General features: G+C 43.8%; 2 protein-coding genes across 2 annotated transcripts; both read right to left on the bottom strand.

The window, feature by feature from the left end:
- Positions 1-1,730: 1,730 nt before the first annotated feature.
- rbm15 (RNA binding motif protein 15) lies at positions 1,731-6,368 on the bottom strand. The gene has a single exon (XM_067240547.1). It carries the CDS (start codon positions 6,257-6,259, stop codon positions 3,698-3,700), a length of 2,562 nt encoding a protein of 853 aa, XP_067096648.1. The 5' UTR covers positions 6,260-6,368; the 3' UTR covers positions 1,731-3,697.
- A 3,747-nt stretch (positions 6,369-10,115) lies between these two features.
- alx3 (ALX homeobox 3) lies at positions 10,116-15,176 on the bottom strand. The gene is made up of 4 exons (XM_067240548.1): positions 14,837-15,176; positions 11,214-11,488; positions 10,760-10,885; positions 10,116-10,481 (listed from the first exon to the last, which is right to left on the bottom strand). The coding sequence occupies exons 1-4, from the start codon at positions 15,174-15,176 to the stop codon at positions 10,116-10,118; spliced, it is 1,107 nt and encodes a 368-aa protein (XP_067096649.1).
- Between the last annotated feature and the right edge of the window lie 529 nt (positions 15,177-15,705).

The following is a 15,705-nucleotide window of genomic DNA, read 5'->3' as shown; positions in this document are numbered from 1 at the left end:
GTCTCAACACAGACCAAAACCAGACAACCATTAGACACAGTGCTGCTACTCTGGCCAGAGGGTTTTTCAATTGGATGTGTTTTGTGTTGTCAGTGTGTGGACACTGTTTATAAAGGAACGTCATTTAGTCCTACTGCTTTGGACTAACCATAGCAACCGGCTACTCAGACTGTGAACACGATCGTCCCTAAAGATTAAGTAAATTGGCAGCACATTTTTTCTAAGAACCGTAACAACTAGGTAGCCAAGAGCTTGTGCTGCTGACTGTTAATTAGCTCTGGGAGACTAGAACCAATGGAGATGTTTGTTATCCAGTCAGTATGTCATGTTAAGTTTATATTGAATTTAGACATTTGGGAATCGGTTGATACATGTCCATTTCATTAGCATATTCAAAATGCCAGAGTGCATTTGAGATATGTGGGAGAGGAGGTCTTGAGGTGTGAACTTATTGTCATTTGTATTGGTGACATATACTTACCTCTGCTTCAGACAAGCTTATGATACAGGCCTGCCAGGCAGCATCCAGGCTCCTTACTCACCACCCTTCTGTTCTTGTAGCACCGTGATATCACCTCCCACCTCCCTGTCAGTTGGGGATGACTGTGTCAATGTCAGGGGGCTGACTTTGTCGTTGGTGAGCAGGTCTTCCCTAGTCCTCCAGAGGGCGATGTTGTTCCTGTGACCAGCAGAGCTGGAATTGTTTTGCACTGCAATATTACTCGACAGCAAGCTAGACTAGTAGTGGTAGACTGACACAAAGATGGTTTTTCTTCATGACACTTTCTAACATTCTTCACTGGACGGTCACAAAACGAAGAAGTCAACAACATGGATTCCTTCAAATGGAGGGAGCGTTTCAAATTCTCGCCGTTTTTCAGCTGCTGTTCCGTTGCTTGAGTGAATTTCTGCTGCAGCTGGAACATCAAGGAAATCTCAGCTGCACAAAACTCACTGCTTTTCCTATTCCACTCTGAGGATAAAAGCACAAACACGGACCAACTCACCGAAAGCAACACTGCAACGCTTACGCAAGCATTAGATCCTAGCAGTTGTTTACTCTGTGATCCTCTTCAAGGTTTAAACAGTGGACAAAAAGTCAAATCAAATCCTAACTGGAGAAATCAAGCTACCAACAAAACGTGAACTTCCTCTGAACTGGCACGTTGTATTCGGCCCAACGGTTTTCAATCTGCTCCGGCAGTGCAGCGAGTATGACGTCACACGAGCCCCCCGAAAGAGGAGCAGGTGTGAGAGCCGATGACGGGATGAGCACAGGTGAACCCCTGACAGGTGGGGTGTGTGACAACTCAACAAGAGGCAAGCCTTGTCGCCGGCAACAACCGGGCATGGGTCTGCTGCTTACTCCAGCCCTGTGCATGTGCTCCCAGGCTGCACCAGTGTGTGCCCTGCAACTGTGCTCCCACAGCAAGGCAGGCCACCGGCTGTCAGCCTACGGGAGGGTGGAGGTTCCTGGATCCTGCCCCACCATGACCACAGGCACACAGAAGGACCAGCTGAGGGAGGCGGGCACTGGGGGAAATGGGGTGGGTACCCTATCACCGACAGGCAGGAGCTCCTGAAAGCCCTGCCAGGAAACATGGTCAATCCTCGCAGAAAGCAGAGGTGTCTTCACGGGTTCTAACATCGTCTCCATGGCGATTGTGTGGCGACAACAATTCAAGTGACAACAACTCCTTGGAAACACAACAAAGCAGGGAGAGCAGTTTTCTTCAATTTACTTCCATGGCAAATACAAGTTTCCCTCAAATGAAGCAATTTATTGATATTCGGTCACGAGTGAACGAATGCACTTGAATGTATGCGTGCAGCTTGGAATAAGCCACATGTGGGTTGTCCTCTTTCCCATGAAATTAGGTGTACATTGCACAAGGCAAGAGATATTTTTCCACTTAAAATTGAACAGTCATCACAAACGCAGACACACAACTCAAAAGCTGCCTTATAAGCGAAAATGCACAAACACTATGTTTTCCTCTTCCTCAGAAGTTCCTGGGAGGGTTCAGGCCCGACAGTTGTTTCGAGTCCACAAGTCGAGATGGGTGTGACATGCACACGTACAATGTATTTTTTTTTTTTTTTTTTACCAGACATGTTTTTGAAGTTTTTTTTTTACAAATTTAAAATTATCCCTATTTCTAAAGTTCATCGGAATAGGCTATAAATTTAAAACAAATCTAATAATGGCACCAAAATAACACTGTAAAGTAAACCACTGAAAATATGGTGACAGCTAAAGCTGAAGGACTCCTGTTTAAAACCGAGATGTAGATCTGTACTAAAATTGCACATACAACACTACCAAGTGTAACAAATAAAATTTGAGTTGCCCTTAATGTACATATGGATGGCAAAAAGAAACCATTATATTTACGGTTAGTGCATACAGTAGGTATATTCTCTACATCGGAATTAGCTTTAAAAATTATACTATTCTGACATTTACGATGCATCATTAACCTAATAACATTAACAGTAGAAATATCAGTACACTGCTTTACAGTCATTTTATCACGAACAGAATTGGTCACATTAAACTACGATTTTAGGGGGTAAGGTAGCATGTATGACAATAACATTATAATCAAGTTATGAATTCCAATTCTAATGAAACAATGTCTGGTTTTTCTTTCTCTTGCCTTGTCTGCGGCATCTAGGGCCGAAACTAGCAAAGAAATCCATATCAATATTTAGAATATTTTCTTGAAAAACTTCAGCAGATCGTGTAACCTCATCTGAATTTTTTTTTTTGCTGCCAAATTGTAGCAAGCAAAACGTGGTAATAACATCATTTGGAATTAACCCATTCTGTAGTGTTGTTCAGAAAATCCTGTCTTGTATAGTCTCAAGACATTGCAGTAGTTCTTAACAATTACACACATAGGCCGAACTAGGCTCTACCAATACATGAAAGGGCTGCATCTGTGCTTGGACTGTGTTACCAATATGAGATCATTTCCATGTACGACTAGTTGTACAGAAAAAGAGGAAATATTTGGGAAGTACGGTTTATCAATAACCTGTTGTATTTTTCCCCAACAATATTAGGATAAGTGCATGTTACCTGCACAAAACACTTTATAAGAGATACAGATTTATGTTGAACATTTTAAGCCCATACAATGACAGGGTTCAAGGCTTACTAATATTTACCTATTTCAACAGACAAGACTGAGTTCAGGACTTGTAGTCTAGTGGCAAATATTTTCTCAAATGATTGTATTAAGCATAAACCATGTCTGTAGGCTGTACACTACCACTACAGATGGCCAATAAGGTGAATATTTTGCAATGGGACTACTCACAGTGGTTTGTTTTCATTGTTGAAAACCAAAAAGGTTCATTTGTACATAATTTTTACTTTTATTTTATTCCTATTCTTCCTCATTCTCATCAACTGATTTACATATCTGAATGCTCCTGATGAATAGGCCTAACGCTACCTGCTTAACATTAGCTTGAAATTAGCATACCCTTTATAAAACAGGGTACCCCAATGACACATTCTTAAAAACGTTGAAACTTGTTTTTGGTGAAAATTATAGGGACACAAACACTCCCATACTAGCCCCAGACTATACTATCCCGATGCAGATCACACACAGCATGCTATAGTTACAGACAAAGAGCTTTTTCTAACTTTCCAACATTAGTTGTTTGCTTTTGTTTCTGATTGTTAAGATGCCCCACGGACTACAATCATCACGAGGTAGTCCTCCTCAGTTTTAGCCAGAGCTTTGGCCGGGGAATCTAAGAACTGCTGGGAGAAATCACAGGGAGGGAAAGCGTGGAGAACCCCTGCATGGTCTTTATCTCTGCTGCCCCCTACAGGCAGGCTGATGACACCGGCCGCCTGCTTTTGTTTTAGGTAGGAGACCAGGTTGCGAAGCGGCCGCTGGGTGGACGCCGCAGGGTCGGAAGACGACACCTCCTCCGTGCTCCCGGGGACCGCCAGGAGGACGGCGTAGCCGCCGGGGCCCGCCACTTTGATGCGCCGAGACACCTCATCCAGTTTGGGCTGGTCCAGACGCAGGCGCTGGGTGATCTTCAGCTCGCTCACCTGCCTCCCCGTCATGCCGTCGACGAGCAGGTCGCCGGCCACGCCCTGGTCGCCCTCCAGAAGGTGCATGTTGGCGGGGAAGTTGCTGTTCTTCAGGAGCAGCATGCCCTGCCAGGCCAAGCTCAGCTTGCTGCTCTCCTGCTTGGATGACAGGCCTCCTTTAGAGCAGCCCTGCTCTGAACGCTCTCTCTTGGCCAGCCCTTTACTGCCGTCGCCCGCTTTTCGCTTGCGTTCTCCGGCCAAGACACCGCCGCTGGAGGGTCCCCTGTCAGAGAGACCCTGGCCCTTCGTTCTCCTCTCCACCCCTCGCTCCAGGCTGTTGTGACGCTCGCGCGCCGGGGACGCTCGGTCGCTCCGCGGGGGCCGTTCTGAGTCACTGAAGCGGCCCCCCTCCCTGCTGCTGCCCCCGGGGCTGCCCTCCGGGGAGGGCCGTCGCCGTCGAACGGTCCGCTCCGTGCTGTCGGGAGAACACTCCAGGTGGCGTCCGTCGTCCATGATGTGGCGTTTCCGCGCCGGGTCGCGGCCCTGCAGCTCCCGTTCCAGCGACCACGGCTCCCGAGGCCGCCGCTCGCGCTCAAAGTGCTCCAGAGGTTCGAAAGTGGTGGCTCGCACCCGCTCGCGGAGGGCGGGATTGGGCCACTCCGCTCCGGGGAACAGCTCCCTCTCTCGGAAGTGCAGAGGCGGTGGAGTCCTCTCCCTGACCCTCAGGGGCTCAGGGGTGGCACGGTGGACGAACGATTCGGCCACCATGTCGAACGGTGGAAGGGGTAAAGGCTGCAGGAACTGCTGCTGGTAGCGGTGTTCGGTGTCCGCAAAGTCCACCCTTAGTCTTCTCTCTGGGCCCCCCAGTGGAAAGCCACGCATGTGTGTACACGCTGCTTGAGCAGCATCCAGGCTCTCATACTGGATGTAGGCCCAGGTATCCCCCTTTCGGTAGTCAATGGTCCTTATGGTACCGAAGCGATCAAACTCTCTTGCCAAAGCTGCAAGGGGGACCCAAGGGCCAAGTCCCCCAACCCACAACCGTGTAGTGGGGGTTGCTTTACCATATCCAATCTTGATGGGGTTGCGCCCGACTATTTTGCCAGACATGGTAAGCTTGGCATGGTGGGCCATATCAAGGTTTTCAAATTTCAGAAACCCATATGTGCTGGTTTGCCCACGGGTAGGTCTCTTTATATCCACCTCGGTTATGACCCCAAACCTGTCAAATGCTCTCCTCAAGTCAGCCTCTGTAACTGTTATGTCCAAGTTGCCCAAAAACAATGTTCTATTGGCTCTTTGGTCATCTTCAGGGGATATAAAATCCTCTTCACGAAAAGCGGCTCGCTCTGCTATAAACGCTGGGCGCGCCCTTGCTTCAAAGAGAGCAAACTCCCTCTCCCGTTCCAAGTCTCTCGGTAAAGGGGGAGGCGGGGGAGGAGGAAGTCGCCCGAGGGCCAGCTGCTGGAGCCGGTAGTCTCTATATCCAAGTCCAGTTGGGGAAAGAGGTCTCTGTGTGTGCAAATGCCTGTGGCCTGGAGGTGTAACATATGGGTCTCTTTCAACTGGAGAACGGCTTCTCCGCCTGTTAATGTACACCGCTTCAATTTTTAAAGGCCGGTCATAAAGGACTAACCTCCCCCGCGCGTGTTTCGCAGCTCTGGCATCCTCTGGCTTTCTGAAGTTAACAAATGCTATTCTTTCGTCGTTACTTCGGCTTATTTTGACACTCACGTCCCCAAATTTTTTGAATTCGTGAAAAAGGCCATCTTCTATGTCTTCATCGCTCAGCTGGGTGCCAAGTTCGCTGATTTTTAATGTTTTGTACTCACTTTCGTTTATGGGAGGCTGAGCTCTTTGCTCTCCGCGTGAATTGGTCCTTGGCGTGGCTAAATCGAGCGTCAGGTTTAGATTGTGATTCTTACCTAGAGAGCTAGCAGCTGCATTTGGATAACTATGATTATTTCCAGTTCGAGTAGATACATGTCCGTCAAAATCCCTGTCTCTCTTTTCGCCGATTAAGCTCCTTCTCGTGGATCCTCCGTCACTTTTCGTAGAGGTATTCCCATTATTACTCCCACTGGAAACTGAGATAGCCCCCATTTTCTTGCTGGTTGGATGGCCTCCTCCCCTGTCTCGGATATCATCCAGGGCCCGTGAGCGCTTTTTTATCGGCGACCTTTCTTTTCCTTTCATTTCAGTCCACCTTGCAGAGAACTTAGAACGACTAAAGTTTTCACGATGTTGTTTTTGCAATGCTTCGCAACAAATTACTGAAATGACGAATTTGAAAATTCACTGACCCTGCGGCAAAACAACAACATGCGCCATTTTGACAGTACTACGACTATGTTCCGCCTCCTGTGTCTCATTGGAAGAATGGAGTACCGAAGTCCCGCCCTTTCTTCTGTTTCTCCAAATGCCCGTATGAAGTGATTTTTGTCAATGGTGTTTTCTAAATATTACTGTTCAAAGTACAAATATACTGATCTCAAAATGGTTTCGTAAACATGACATGAGAACGCCTCTCCAATCTAATCCAATCCCTTCTAATACAACACAGTTAATCTCTTAACCCAATTTCCAGTCAGCCAGTAGCAGTCCGCCCTATAGCACCCACCTCACCTGTCCGGGCCTATTGAGATAAATTGACTTAGCAGGTTTTGTCAACCAAATAGTATCTGAACGCTATTTCATAGGTTTCCTTCTGAATCATTCTCTGTCTTCACTTTATTCTCTCTTCGCACCAGGTAAACAGAGGGCCCAAAAAGATTTGCGCTGGCATTTTTGAGTGTGAGATTGTGAGTGTTACCAACAGGCCGCATAATGTTCTGGGATGTATTAGGGGCCGTTTAGGACATAATTCAGACCCTCCTCACACAAACACATATGAAACACATCCACATTCACATATGAAACGTTCACACACATCCATACTACTGAAACTTACATCCACATGTGAACTGCTCGCATCGACACATATGAAGCACATTCACATGTGAATTATGTTCACACACACATTCATACTACTGAAAACGTACATATACGGTAAGTTGATGATGAATTCTATTGATTCTATATGAATTTGTGCGTGAACGTTTCATATGTGAATGTGTATGTGTTTCATATGTGTTTGTGTAAGGACAGTCTGAATTATTTCCTAAACGGCCCCACATAGGTATGTCAACAGTGCATCTTACGTACAAAACAAAGAACCCAGAACCCAGAAACTTACTTGGTTCTTATTTGCAATTTGGTTGTGTCTCCACACGATGGCGACATTTAAAAACCGTGAGGGGCAGGCAATTGTTTTATTTCAAAATGTAGTAGGCTACAGACTGTAAAAAAGATTTGTATTACATGACTGTTGCATATGAATATTAGTTTACTACTTGACAACTTATAGGTAGTAGGCTGCAAGGCTATCATTCTGATCCTCAAACTGATCATCCAAACCTAATGACCAAGTATTTGGGAGTCAGGTGGCTGAGCGGTTAGGGAAGCGGGCTAGTAATCAGAAGGTTTCCAGTTCAATTCCCGGCCGTGCCTTATGACATTGTGTTACCCTACTTGCCTCGGGGGGAATGTCCCTGTACTAACTGTAAGTCGCTCTGGATAAGAGCATCTGCTAAATGACTAAATGTAAATTTGTTCTCCTTCAATGAAATGCGATTTACCGTAAACTAGACAGTCACCCAACTCTTAACTCCATTACCTTTCATGATAACTGTGTAGAGTTACCAGAGGATAAACTGTATGTTGCAGATTATGTGTTTTTTTAGAGGTAAAACTTTTGATGACCAAATGCATAGGCTTTTTAAACATTGAAAATAGCTACATGGAAGTCTTAATTTATGTTGCTTAAGGTAAAGGTAAATCTTAAGTGTGGATCAAAGCGCTCAGTGCATTTCAAACTATAGGCCTAGTTGTCAGACAGCTTTAACCAGTTTTAATGACACATCATACTTTTTGTTGCTGTAATGAGGTTGGTGTACAAGCTTCAGTGACATGTCACATAGTGACCCTGACAGGGGGAGAGAAGATGGAGATAAAGGAGAAATTACACACCTAGCCATATGCCACTCGACCTGATTTAGATGACTGGGACTCGTTCCCTAATGACAAGCAGCATTGCAGGCTGACAAGCACTGATTTATAGAGTCTATAGATTTAAGCTCCTGGCCCACTGAGGAGTACTTTGCAACATCCTCCATGTCAGTGACATACAGCTATTTAATTCAGCAATTTTATCTTTACATGTGAATGATCTACTTATAATTACAAGTATAGCTACTGTGCAATTGCCAGAACAATGGTAAATTTGACTTCAACTTTAGATCTTTTGACTGTTTTCAAGTCAAATCTATTTTAAACTGTTTCCTCTGTTTAAATGTTATATTTGAGCCCTTAGCACTAGTATCACTCTACAGCCCATGCTTTCTTCAAGATGACCATCTCATCAGTTACTTATCCCCTGCATTGGGTTCTCTTATCTCCTCCACTTAATCTGGGATTGAATCAACGGGCCTGCGTAGCTGCAACGCGAGACGCCACTGCCTCCCCCTGCAGCCTGCTGGAATTTGAGGCTGTGGCTTGTAGAAAGTGTTTCTGATGGTTTTGTGCGCTACTTTATTGGAACCACATGTTGGCTTGCCCAAAGCTCCGGCACAGAGTAGGAGACTGGCGGCTAATCTGTTCCAGCATGCCTGTCGCACTGAACTCACTGCCGAGAAGAGAGTACCAAAGTATTCTCCCACAGCAGCCTATACACTGGGGGAATGAATGCATCTCTGAAAGATCTGTGTTCTTCTAAAAAGAGTAAAAGCTATGCTTGATCCACTGAAGACTTTTTATCAAATGTTACCCAGGTTGTGAGCGTCACGTAAGAGCAGCTGACATGGAGTACACACGCAGTGTTTCAAAGACACGGTGATGCTTCATTCTACATGAATATAGGTCTCTACATCAGATCAGTAATATTTGTCCTAGTTTGCAGTGGACCAAAAAATCACCTCAGTAGACAAACTGAGATAAACTTGTTAAATTATTCTCAGAGCAAACACAGAACAATCAATCAATTGTGTAGTGTAGTGTGTAATTCCACAAGGAAAATGGCAGGTAGCGGATAATTAATTACCACCCATCAAGGCCTGTCTTGGCTAAAGATAAAAACTAAATTACCAGGACTGGGCCTAACTAATCACTAGTGACTTCAGAGGGACTGCAGCTCATCATCATTCATTTGGTTTGCCAGATGTGAGTGGGAGAACCTTCTCGACGCAAATTGGTCGAAAGAGCGGCCCACATACATCATCAATAGAGGGTTGCAGTCACCCCGTTAGTTTTTCATTAACGTTGGCTGCCACTCTCCCATGATGCATTGGGTGTCAGTTGAAGGTCTCCTGAAGTGAAACGAGGCAGCCCATGCACGGTCCCTCCAGAAAAAGGCCCAACGTTGCAACACTGGGTATCGCCAGATGGGTTTGCCTACTTACGCACTCCCGCATGTAAATCGCTTGGCCTTAAAATGACACAAAATACTGAAAAAATATGACCATTAGTTTACTCAACTATCTTTTGTAGCACTGAGCTACAGCTACAGCCAAGCTGGAAATTTCAGGGAGGGAGGACATTCACTAGACATTCAAGTATTACCACTGTAAGATCAGAGTCAATGACAGTTGAAATCCTTTATTATTGGTCACACACTAGAACTACTATTTAAGTATAACATAACGCATATATTGATTACACATTTACACATTTTTACACATTTAAATAACATATTTTGTTGTTCTTTGGTCTCTTTGCTTTCACGGTGATGATTAGCGAGGCTTTTGCAGGGCCTCACATCAGTCTATCATACTTCAGCCCTTTTTCCTACTGTAGGAACTGCCTTGACATGACAACAATGCAGTGTTGCATAAAGGGGGACCGGTATCTTAGAGGGATACTGCGATTTTACGACTGTATATGGTTTAGGATGGTTTATAAAAGTGAAGATGCTTATGTGGCTCAGTCAGTGCATGTAATGGAGCTGGCACTGTGGTGGTCATGTGGGCCAGGAGAGAAGACTGCCGGGATCCTTGGATTTCATTCTAAGGGCTACCAGACCTGAAGGCTTGTACTCTGTCTCTGGCCCAGGCTCAAAGGAGTGCGCCCCCAGGCCTCCTGGGAAGCTATGCAGGGAGTAGAGGCTGTTTATTCCTGGGTGGTGAGGTGGGTGGTGGTGGTGGTGGTGAGGGTGGCTGGGAGACGTAGGCATGCCCATGAAGCCAGGGAGGTTGCTGTGGGGGTGGGAGTTCATGTAGGGGCTCATGCAAGAGGACGGCATGGCATCAGCGGCTCCCAGGACGCAACCCCCGCCGGCCCCTCCACCACTTCCTGCCCCCGCCCCCGGCCACAAGTTGCTCTGCATCTGGGGGAGGGTCAAAGGTCACGCTCATTACATTTCCCTTGGAAGGACCTTGCAAATCCTTTCTGCAGACATGCCTTAAAACATTTCCTACCAAAAAGGGTTTCAACTGATATAATTAAATTTTAAGTTTGTGTGATTGGTTAATTAAATTAAACAGACACAGATTTAGGTCGAGACAGCTGGTTAATGAAAGAGCGTGTGAGACATCGTGATGACGTCAAATTATGGCAGCATTCATAGCGACAGTTACCACCAGCAACCTATATGTGAGTGTGTACCTGGTACGTGTCATGGCGAGGGAGGAGAGAGAGATCGTATGAAGCTGCAAAGTGATTGCGCACCTCCTGGATCTTCCCGTAGCGCTCGCGTTTCCTCCACTTGGCTCTGCGATTCTGGAACCACACCTGCGGAATGGAGAACCAGGACATGGCATCTGTAATCAGGTCTCATGTTCGTTCATTTCACACATTAACTTTGTTAAATATCTTCCGGCACCCCTGTTTTACTCCTTTTTTTTCAGCATGATCAATAAAAAAAAATCCGTTCTCTCACAAGGAGGCTTGTGAGAAGAGCAATGAATGCATTTGACTGAAGAGAGAATCCTTGAACTGACATGTGGTATGCAGCAAGGCATGTTATTTATTGGGATATAGACTAGTATTAATAGACAATATTAATTAAGTTAATATTGTTTTAATGTTTTATCCATAGTCTGTAGTTGGTTTGTGTTACCTGTACTCTGGCCTCTGTCAGCTCTGTCCTAAGGGCCAGCTGCTCCCGGGCGTAAACATCAGGGTAGTGGGTCTTCTGGAACACCTTCTCCAACTCCTCCAGCTGAAAGGTACTGAAGGTGGTGCGGTTACGACGCTTCTTGTTCTTGCCTGATAGGTCGATGGAGTCAGCAATGGAGTCCCCTGGTAGACCATTGGCTTGCTCCTTCAGCTTGATGCAGCAGTCGGAGCCAATCACAGAATAGGCCATCGGTTTGGAGGCTGATTTTTCTGTAGCTGAGGGAAACCCAAGACAGACATGGATCAGGGGGAGATGAAGGCATTTTATAGTAAAACAGTTAGTTATATTTTATGAATGCATATTTTAAATGTATGCAATTAAGGGAAATATACATGTGAAGCATATCTAGTGAGAAGTTTTAATTTTACAACAGAACTGTTCATACAAACCCAGCACACCACAGAAATCTAGATGATAAACAGGATACAGCTATGTGAATGTAGCTTTACTCAGGAGATATGACTAAGACCAGGCAGCGGAAGTTGGGTTACAAACTAAAGATCTTTCCCATGTTGTCTCCAGGATCTCCTAACTCCCAAACCCGAGGTGCTCAAAAATCAGTGGTTGGACATTTAACAGTTAACCTAGTTTAGATATAGTTATCCTGTTATCCTGTTATGGTTTGGTTATTGATCTGACCAGACACAACATTCCTGCTCTCTGAAAACACTGTTTCCCACTGTTTTGACAAGTTCAGTAAAGAAAAGACTTGCATGTGTTTTGTTTGTTGGGTTCATACAAATGTCATGTTTGGAGTAGTTTTGAGGACATCTAATTAATTTCTTTAACTTAATGTTTACCACGTTTTTGTATCTCTCTCACTAGTAGAAATTAAAGAAATTTAATATCTTATGCTGTAGTCAAAATTCTGAACAAATAAGTTAAACCTGTTGAGCCCTGTGATAATTCTGCTTGTGTGATCACAATATATTCTAATATCTAAAATGGCAGAAGCCCTCATCAAGTCCAAGAGCACTGGTAAGCTGTATGGAAGCTTACAGTTTAAATGGCTATGGTTGTATTCTAACATATATTGCACATCTTCAGAATATCTATTCATATTTCAAAGCCTTTCATATACTAACTCTAAAAACTGTGCCTGGTTCTCTACAACTGTTGGATGTTGTTCAGATTTATTGTTTCTCCATGAGTCTCTGATGGGAATTCTTTGTCTTCAGTCTCGTGTCACAGGGGACATTTGATGAGAACAGTGCTTTAGCTTTCGCTTAATTTAATTAGGACAAAACAGAGCAAGCTTTTCACCACAACCTAACATTCCTCTCCATGTCCATTACATCCAACCTCACACCATCATGATTCATGTCGAAGAGAGTATTTTCTTTCTCTTAAGATTCTCCACAGACTCTACAGGCGTGAGGGAGAAAGAGAGAAGTAGCTTTTAACCTGTCAAAATCCCACATCCTCTCTCCCACTGTAATTGGAGATATTAAAATACACATTCAAGATAAAGTCAAGATGAACATGTGTTTGTGTGTATGAGATGAACAATGCTATTCCAATACGATGACATCATAGGGGAAACTTGAGATGTTTTCCCCCTGGCATTCCACTTCTGGACATAACGTACTGCACCATAGGATCTATAGGATCCCATGTCACTACATCTAGAAAATATGTACAATTTAAATATTGAGAATTAAAAAAATATATAATAAAAACAATCAACAGAGTTTTACATATAATCACCTAACTGGTAAAATTGTTTTACATGGAAATGACAATTCCCACATCCCTCAGGGTGCATGACGATGAATTTACAAGAACCAGGGTGTCCCCTCTGTCCTTTAACATTACATTCCTTTACTATCTTGCATTGCTTTAGCATCGCCTTGAAACAGTCCTCTTCACCAGTCCCATACTAATCCTCCCCTTTCTGCAATAGACAAAACAGGAAGACAGGTCTGCCTTTGAAGGTGTGTGTGAGTCTGCGCCCCAAAATGGTCACCAGCAATGAAATGCCATGCGTGGACACACTTTATCTCTTCCCAAATCTGACCCAGAAAAGGAACACAGCTCCAACCAGAGGCCACACATTTTTATTCACATACAACCACATTACCGGCTCGATTATTTTGTTCTAAAATAGTATAATCTTGAGACAAATTGTAGTTTTAAGAATGTATGTGTGTGTGTGTGCGCGCGCCCGTGCTCATTTGTAGAGTAGATTAATGAAAAGTACAGAAATGGAAATGTGCAAGTGGTGTAAAATTATTTATTCAAAGCCACAGGAAGTGCTTTATAGTGTTTTGTTAATAAGGTGCGACAAAGACTTCTGTGAAACCGAGCATGACATTTACTGGATTGTAGATAGTGGACTACAAAGAATTAAGGACTGTGCTGTTGCATGATTGTGTTATAGCTGGCAATAACATTAATTAAACTGCTATATTAGTTTTGATATAGATATCAGAAAGTTATTGTCAGATCCAATTCCCTTCCTTAGCATATTGATTTAATACCTACAAACATCAATAAATATAAATGGATTTCCTAATTCTGTATTGGTTTAATATGATGGTATATAGAAATACAACATTTGCGTTATCCTGTGATCTGCGTCATTATTGATTTGAACAATTAATACTTTTCAACTTGTTTTCGGTCCTGTTTAATCTATTTCCTTTTTCTGTAAGCAAAATATTTACCACATTTTATAGTTTCTGCTCAATAACCTTTAGCTTTGATAATGTTGGGAAATAAAATGCATCAATAGCCCATCCAAATATGGGGGAAATTCTCATTTGAGGTCACCATCGTGACCAGTAATGCCAGAGGTCTCAATTTCGAATCACTGCCGTCGATCAGATGCGATGCAAATTTTTCGAAATTCAAAGTGATATCAATGTCTTTTTTTTACTGCATATTTGGTTAGACATATAGTCTAGTAGAAGCTGGGGTTGAATGCGAAAAGGCCGATAGCCCACTAATCATGGTTGTAGACGGCTGCCAAACTGACCTTTAACCCGCTTCACTTAACATCAGAACTAATTGTGAAAACGAGTGTCAAGTGCAAAGAATACTTGCTGACATGTTTATTATGTTGGGAGTGTGTCCGCCGCCAACTGTGCAATAGTTAGGCTAGTCTTATTCGATGACTTTCATGTAATAATGCTTCTCTTTTGTAAAGGTTACCTTATATCTGACTTAATAATTGTGAAATGTAGAATATTGATTGGTGAAGAATTTAATTTCTAGAAGTTACCTCAAATTTAGGTGAGATGGTCTTGTGAACGGCCTTGGCCTGTGCCAAAGTTCGAGGTTGCAGGAAAAACGCACTGTCTTTTACATTTGTCAATTATATGGTTTATTTAGGCCTTCATGATCACGTTGTGTGAGCATAATATGATTGAACCATTTGGCCTAACTGTAGAACGCGTTATTTCCCGGGAAATGTATTAAAAAAATTAGACTACAGCAATTGTGAAAAAATATGTAGGCCTATACGGTATTTAACCTCCGCGTTATTAACCTTAATGCCACTGTGTGTTTGTGCCATGCATGGCCACAATTGGGTTAAGTAATTAAATAAAATGTCAACTTACCTTCTGAATTATTGTCATAAAACGAGCCCTTTCCGGATATCGATAAACCTTTTTGGTCCTGGTTAATATCATCCAAGTACTTAGTGTGTTTGGAGGGTGAGGAGCGAGGGTTCGTTGAGCCTGTGCCGTGCGTAAAGTCCGCGGGAGTGTCATTAAACCTTCCCATGGAGGAGTTGTAGAAATCACCCCGCAGACTGAGACGGTGTTGAAGATGTTGCGATGTTTTCTGTAGTGCATCACAGGGAAGAAATGAGCCCGAAGCGTGCTCTAAACCCGGTGAGTTTGCCGGCGTTGTCCTGTTTGCCGGTGAAGAGAAAGACAAACAACTTTCCGTCTCCATCCTATGGTCCAGCATTCACTTTAACGACTTGGGTTCTTGTGAAAGCGCCTGTGTGAGCGCGAGAGAGTGATTTTTTCTTCTCTTCTTTTCAAGTGGGTGGGATTTAGAAGATCAGAAACAAAGACCCGTGAAACAGTGGGTGTGGGGTTGGGTGGGGGCTACGAGGACAGCAGTCTGATATAATCTGCGAAGAATTTAATCACGTGTGATTCCTGTCCTTCGAATTGACCATAATTCCTCGATCATTTAGTTATTACTGATTCATTTGGTAATGGGAGGGAGCATTTTTTTATTACAGTTAGAACTGTAAATATTTTACGCACAGCAAGCGTTTACGCATGGCGACAAAAACGTTGGACACAAGTTTTAAAGAGTGATGCACTATTGAAGTAGTTTTATGGTCACTGATTCTTACCAATACTGTTAACTAACTAGGGTTATGTCTTCTGAACTCTCAAAGACCCATTTGCTCCTAAATATGCTGTCAACGGTATGGGTGTCTTTCAGAAATTGTGTTACATGGGAGAAG

The sequence above is a fragment of the Osmerus mordax genome, chromosome 7 (genome assembly GCF_038355195.1).
Source record: "Osmerus mordax isolate fOsmMor3 chromosome 7, fOsmMor3.pri, whole genome shotgun sequence".
Lineage (NCBI taxonomy): Eukaryota > Metazoa > Chordata > Actinopteri > Osmeriformes > Osmeridae > Osmerus > Osmerus mordax.
The sequence above is the reverse complement of the archived record's forward strand: the minus strand, read 5'-3'. Positions and strand labels throughout refer to the sequence as shown.

Coding starts and splice junctions, on each gene's coding strand:
- rbm15 (XM_067240547.1), bottom strand. CDS start 6,259: ATGAAAGGAAAAGAAAGGTCGCCGATAAAAAAGCGCTCACGGGCCCTG.
- alx3 (XM_067240548.1), bottom strand. CDS start 15,176: ATGGAGACGGAAAGTTGTTTGTCTTTCTCTTCACCGGCAAACAGGACA. Junction 10,886..11,213: donor TGACAGAGGCCAGAGTACAG/GTAACACAAACC, acceptor TCCATTCCGCAG/GTGTGGTTCCAGAATCGCAG. Junction 10,482..10,759: donor CTCGCCATGACACGTACCAG/GTACACACTCAC, acceptor ACCCTCCCCCAG/ATGCAGAGCAACTTGTGGCC.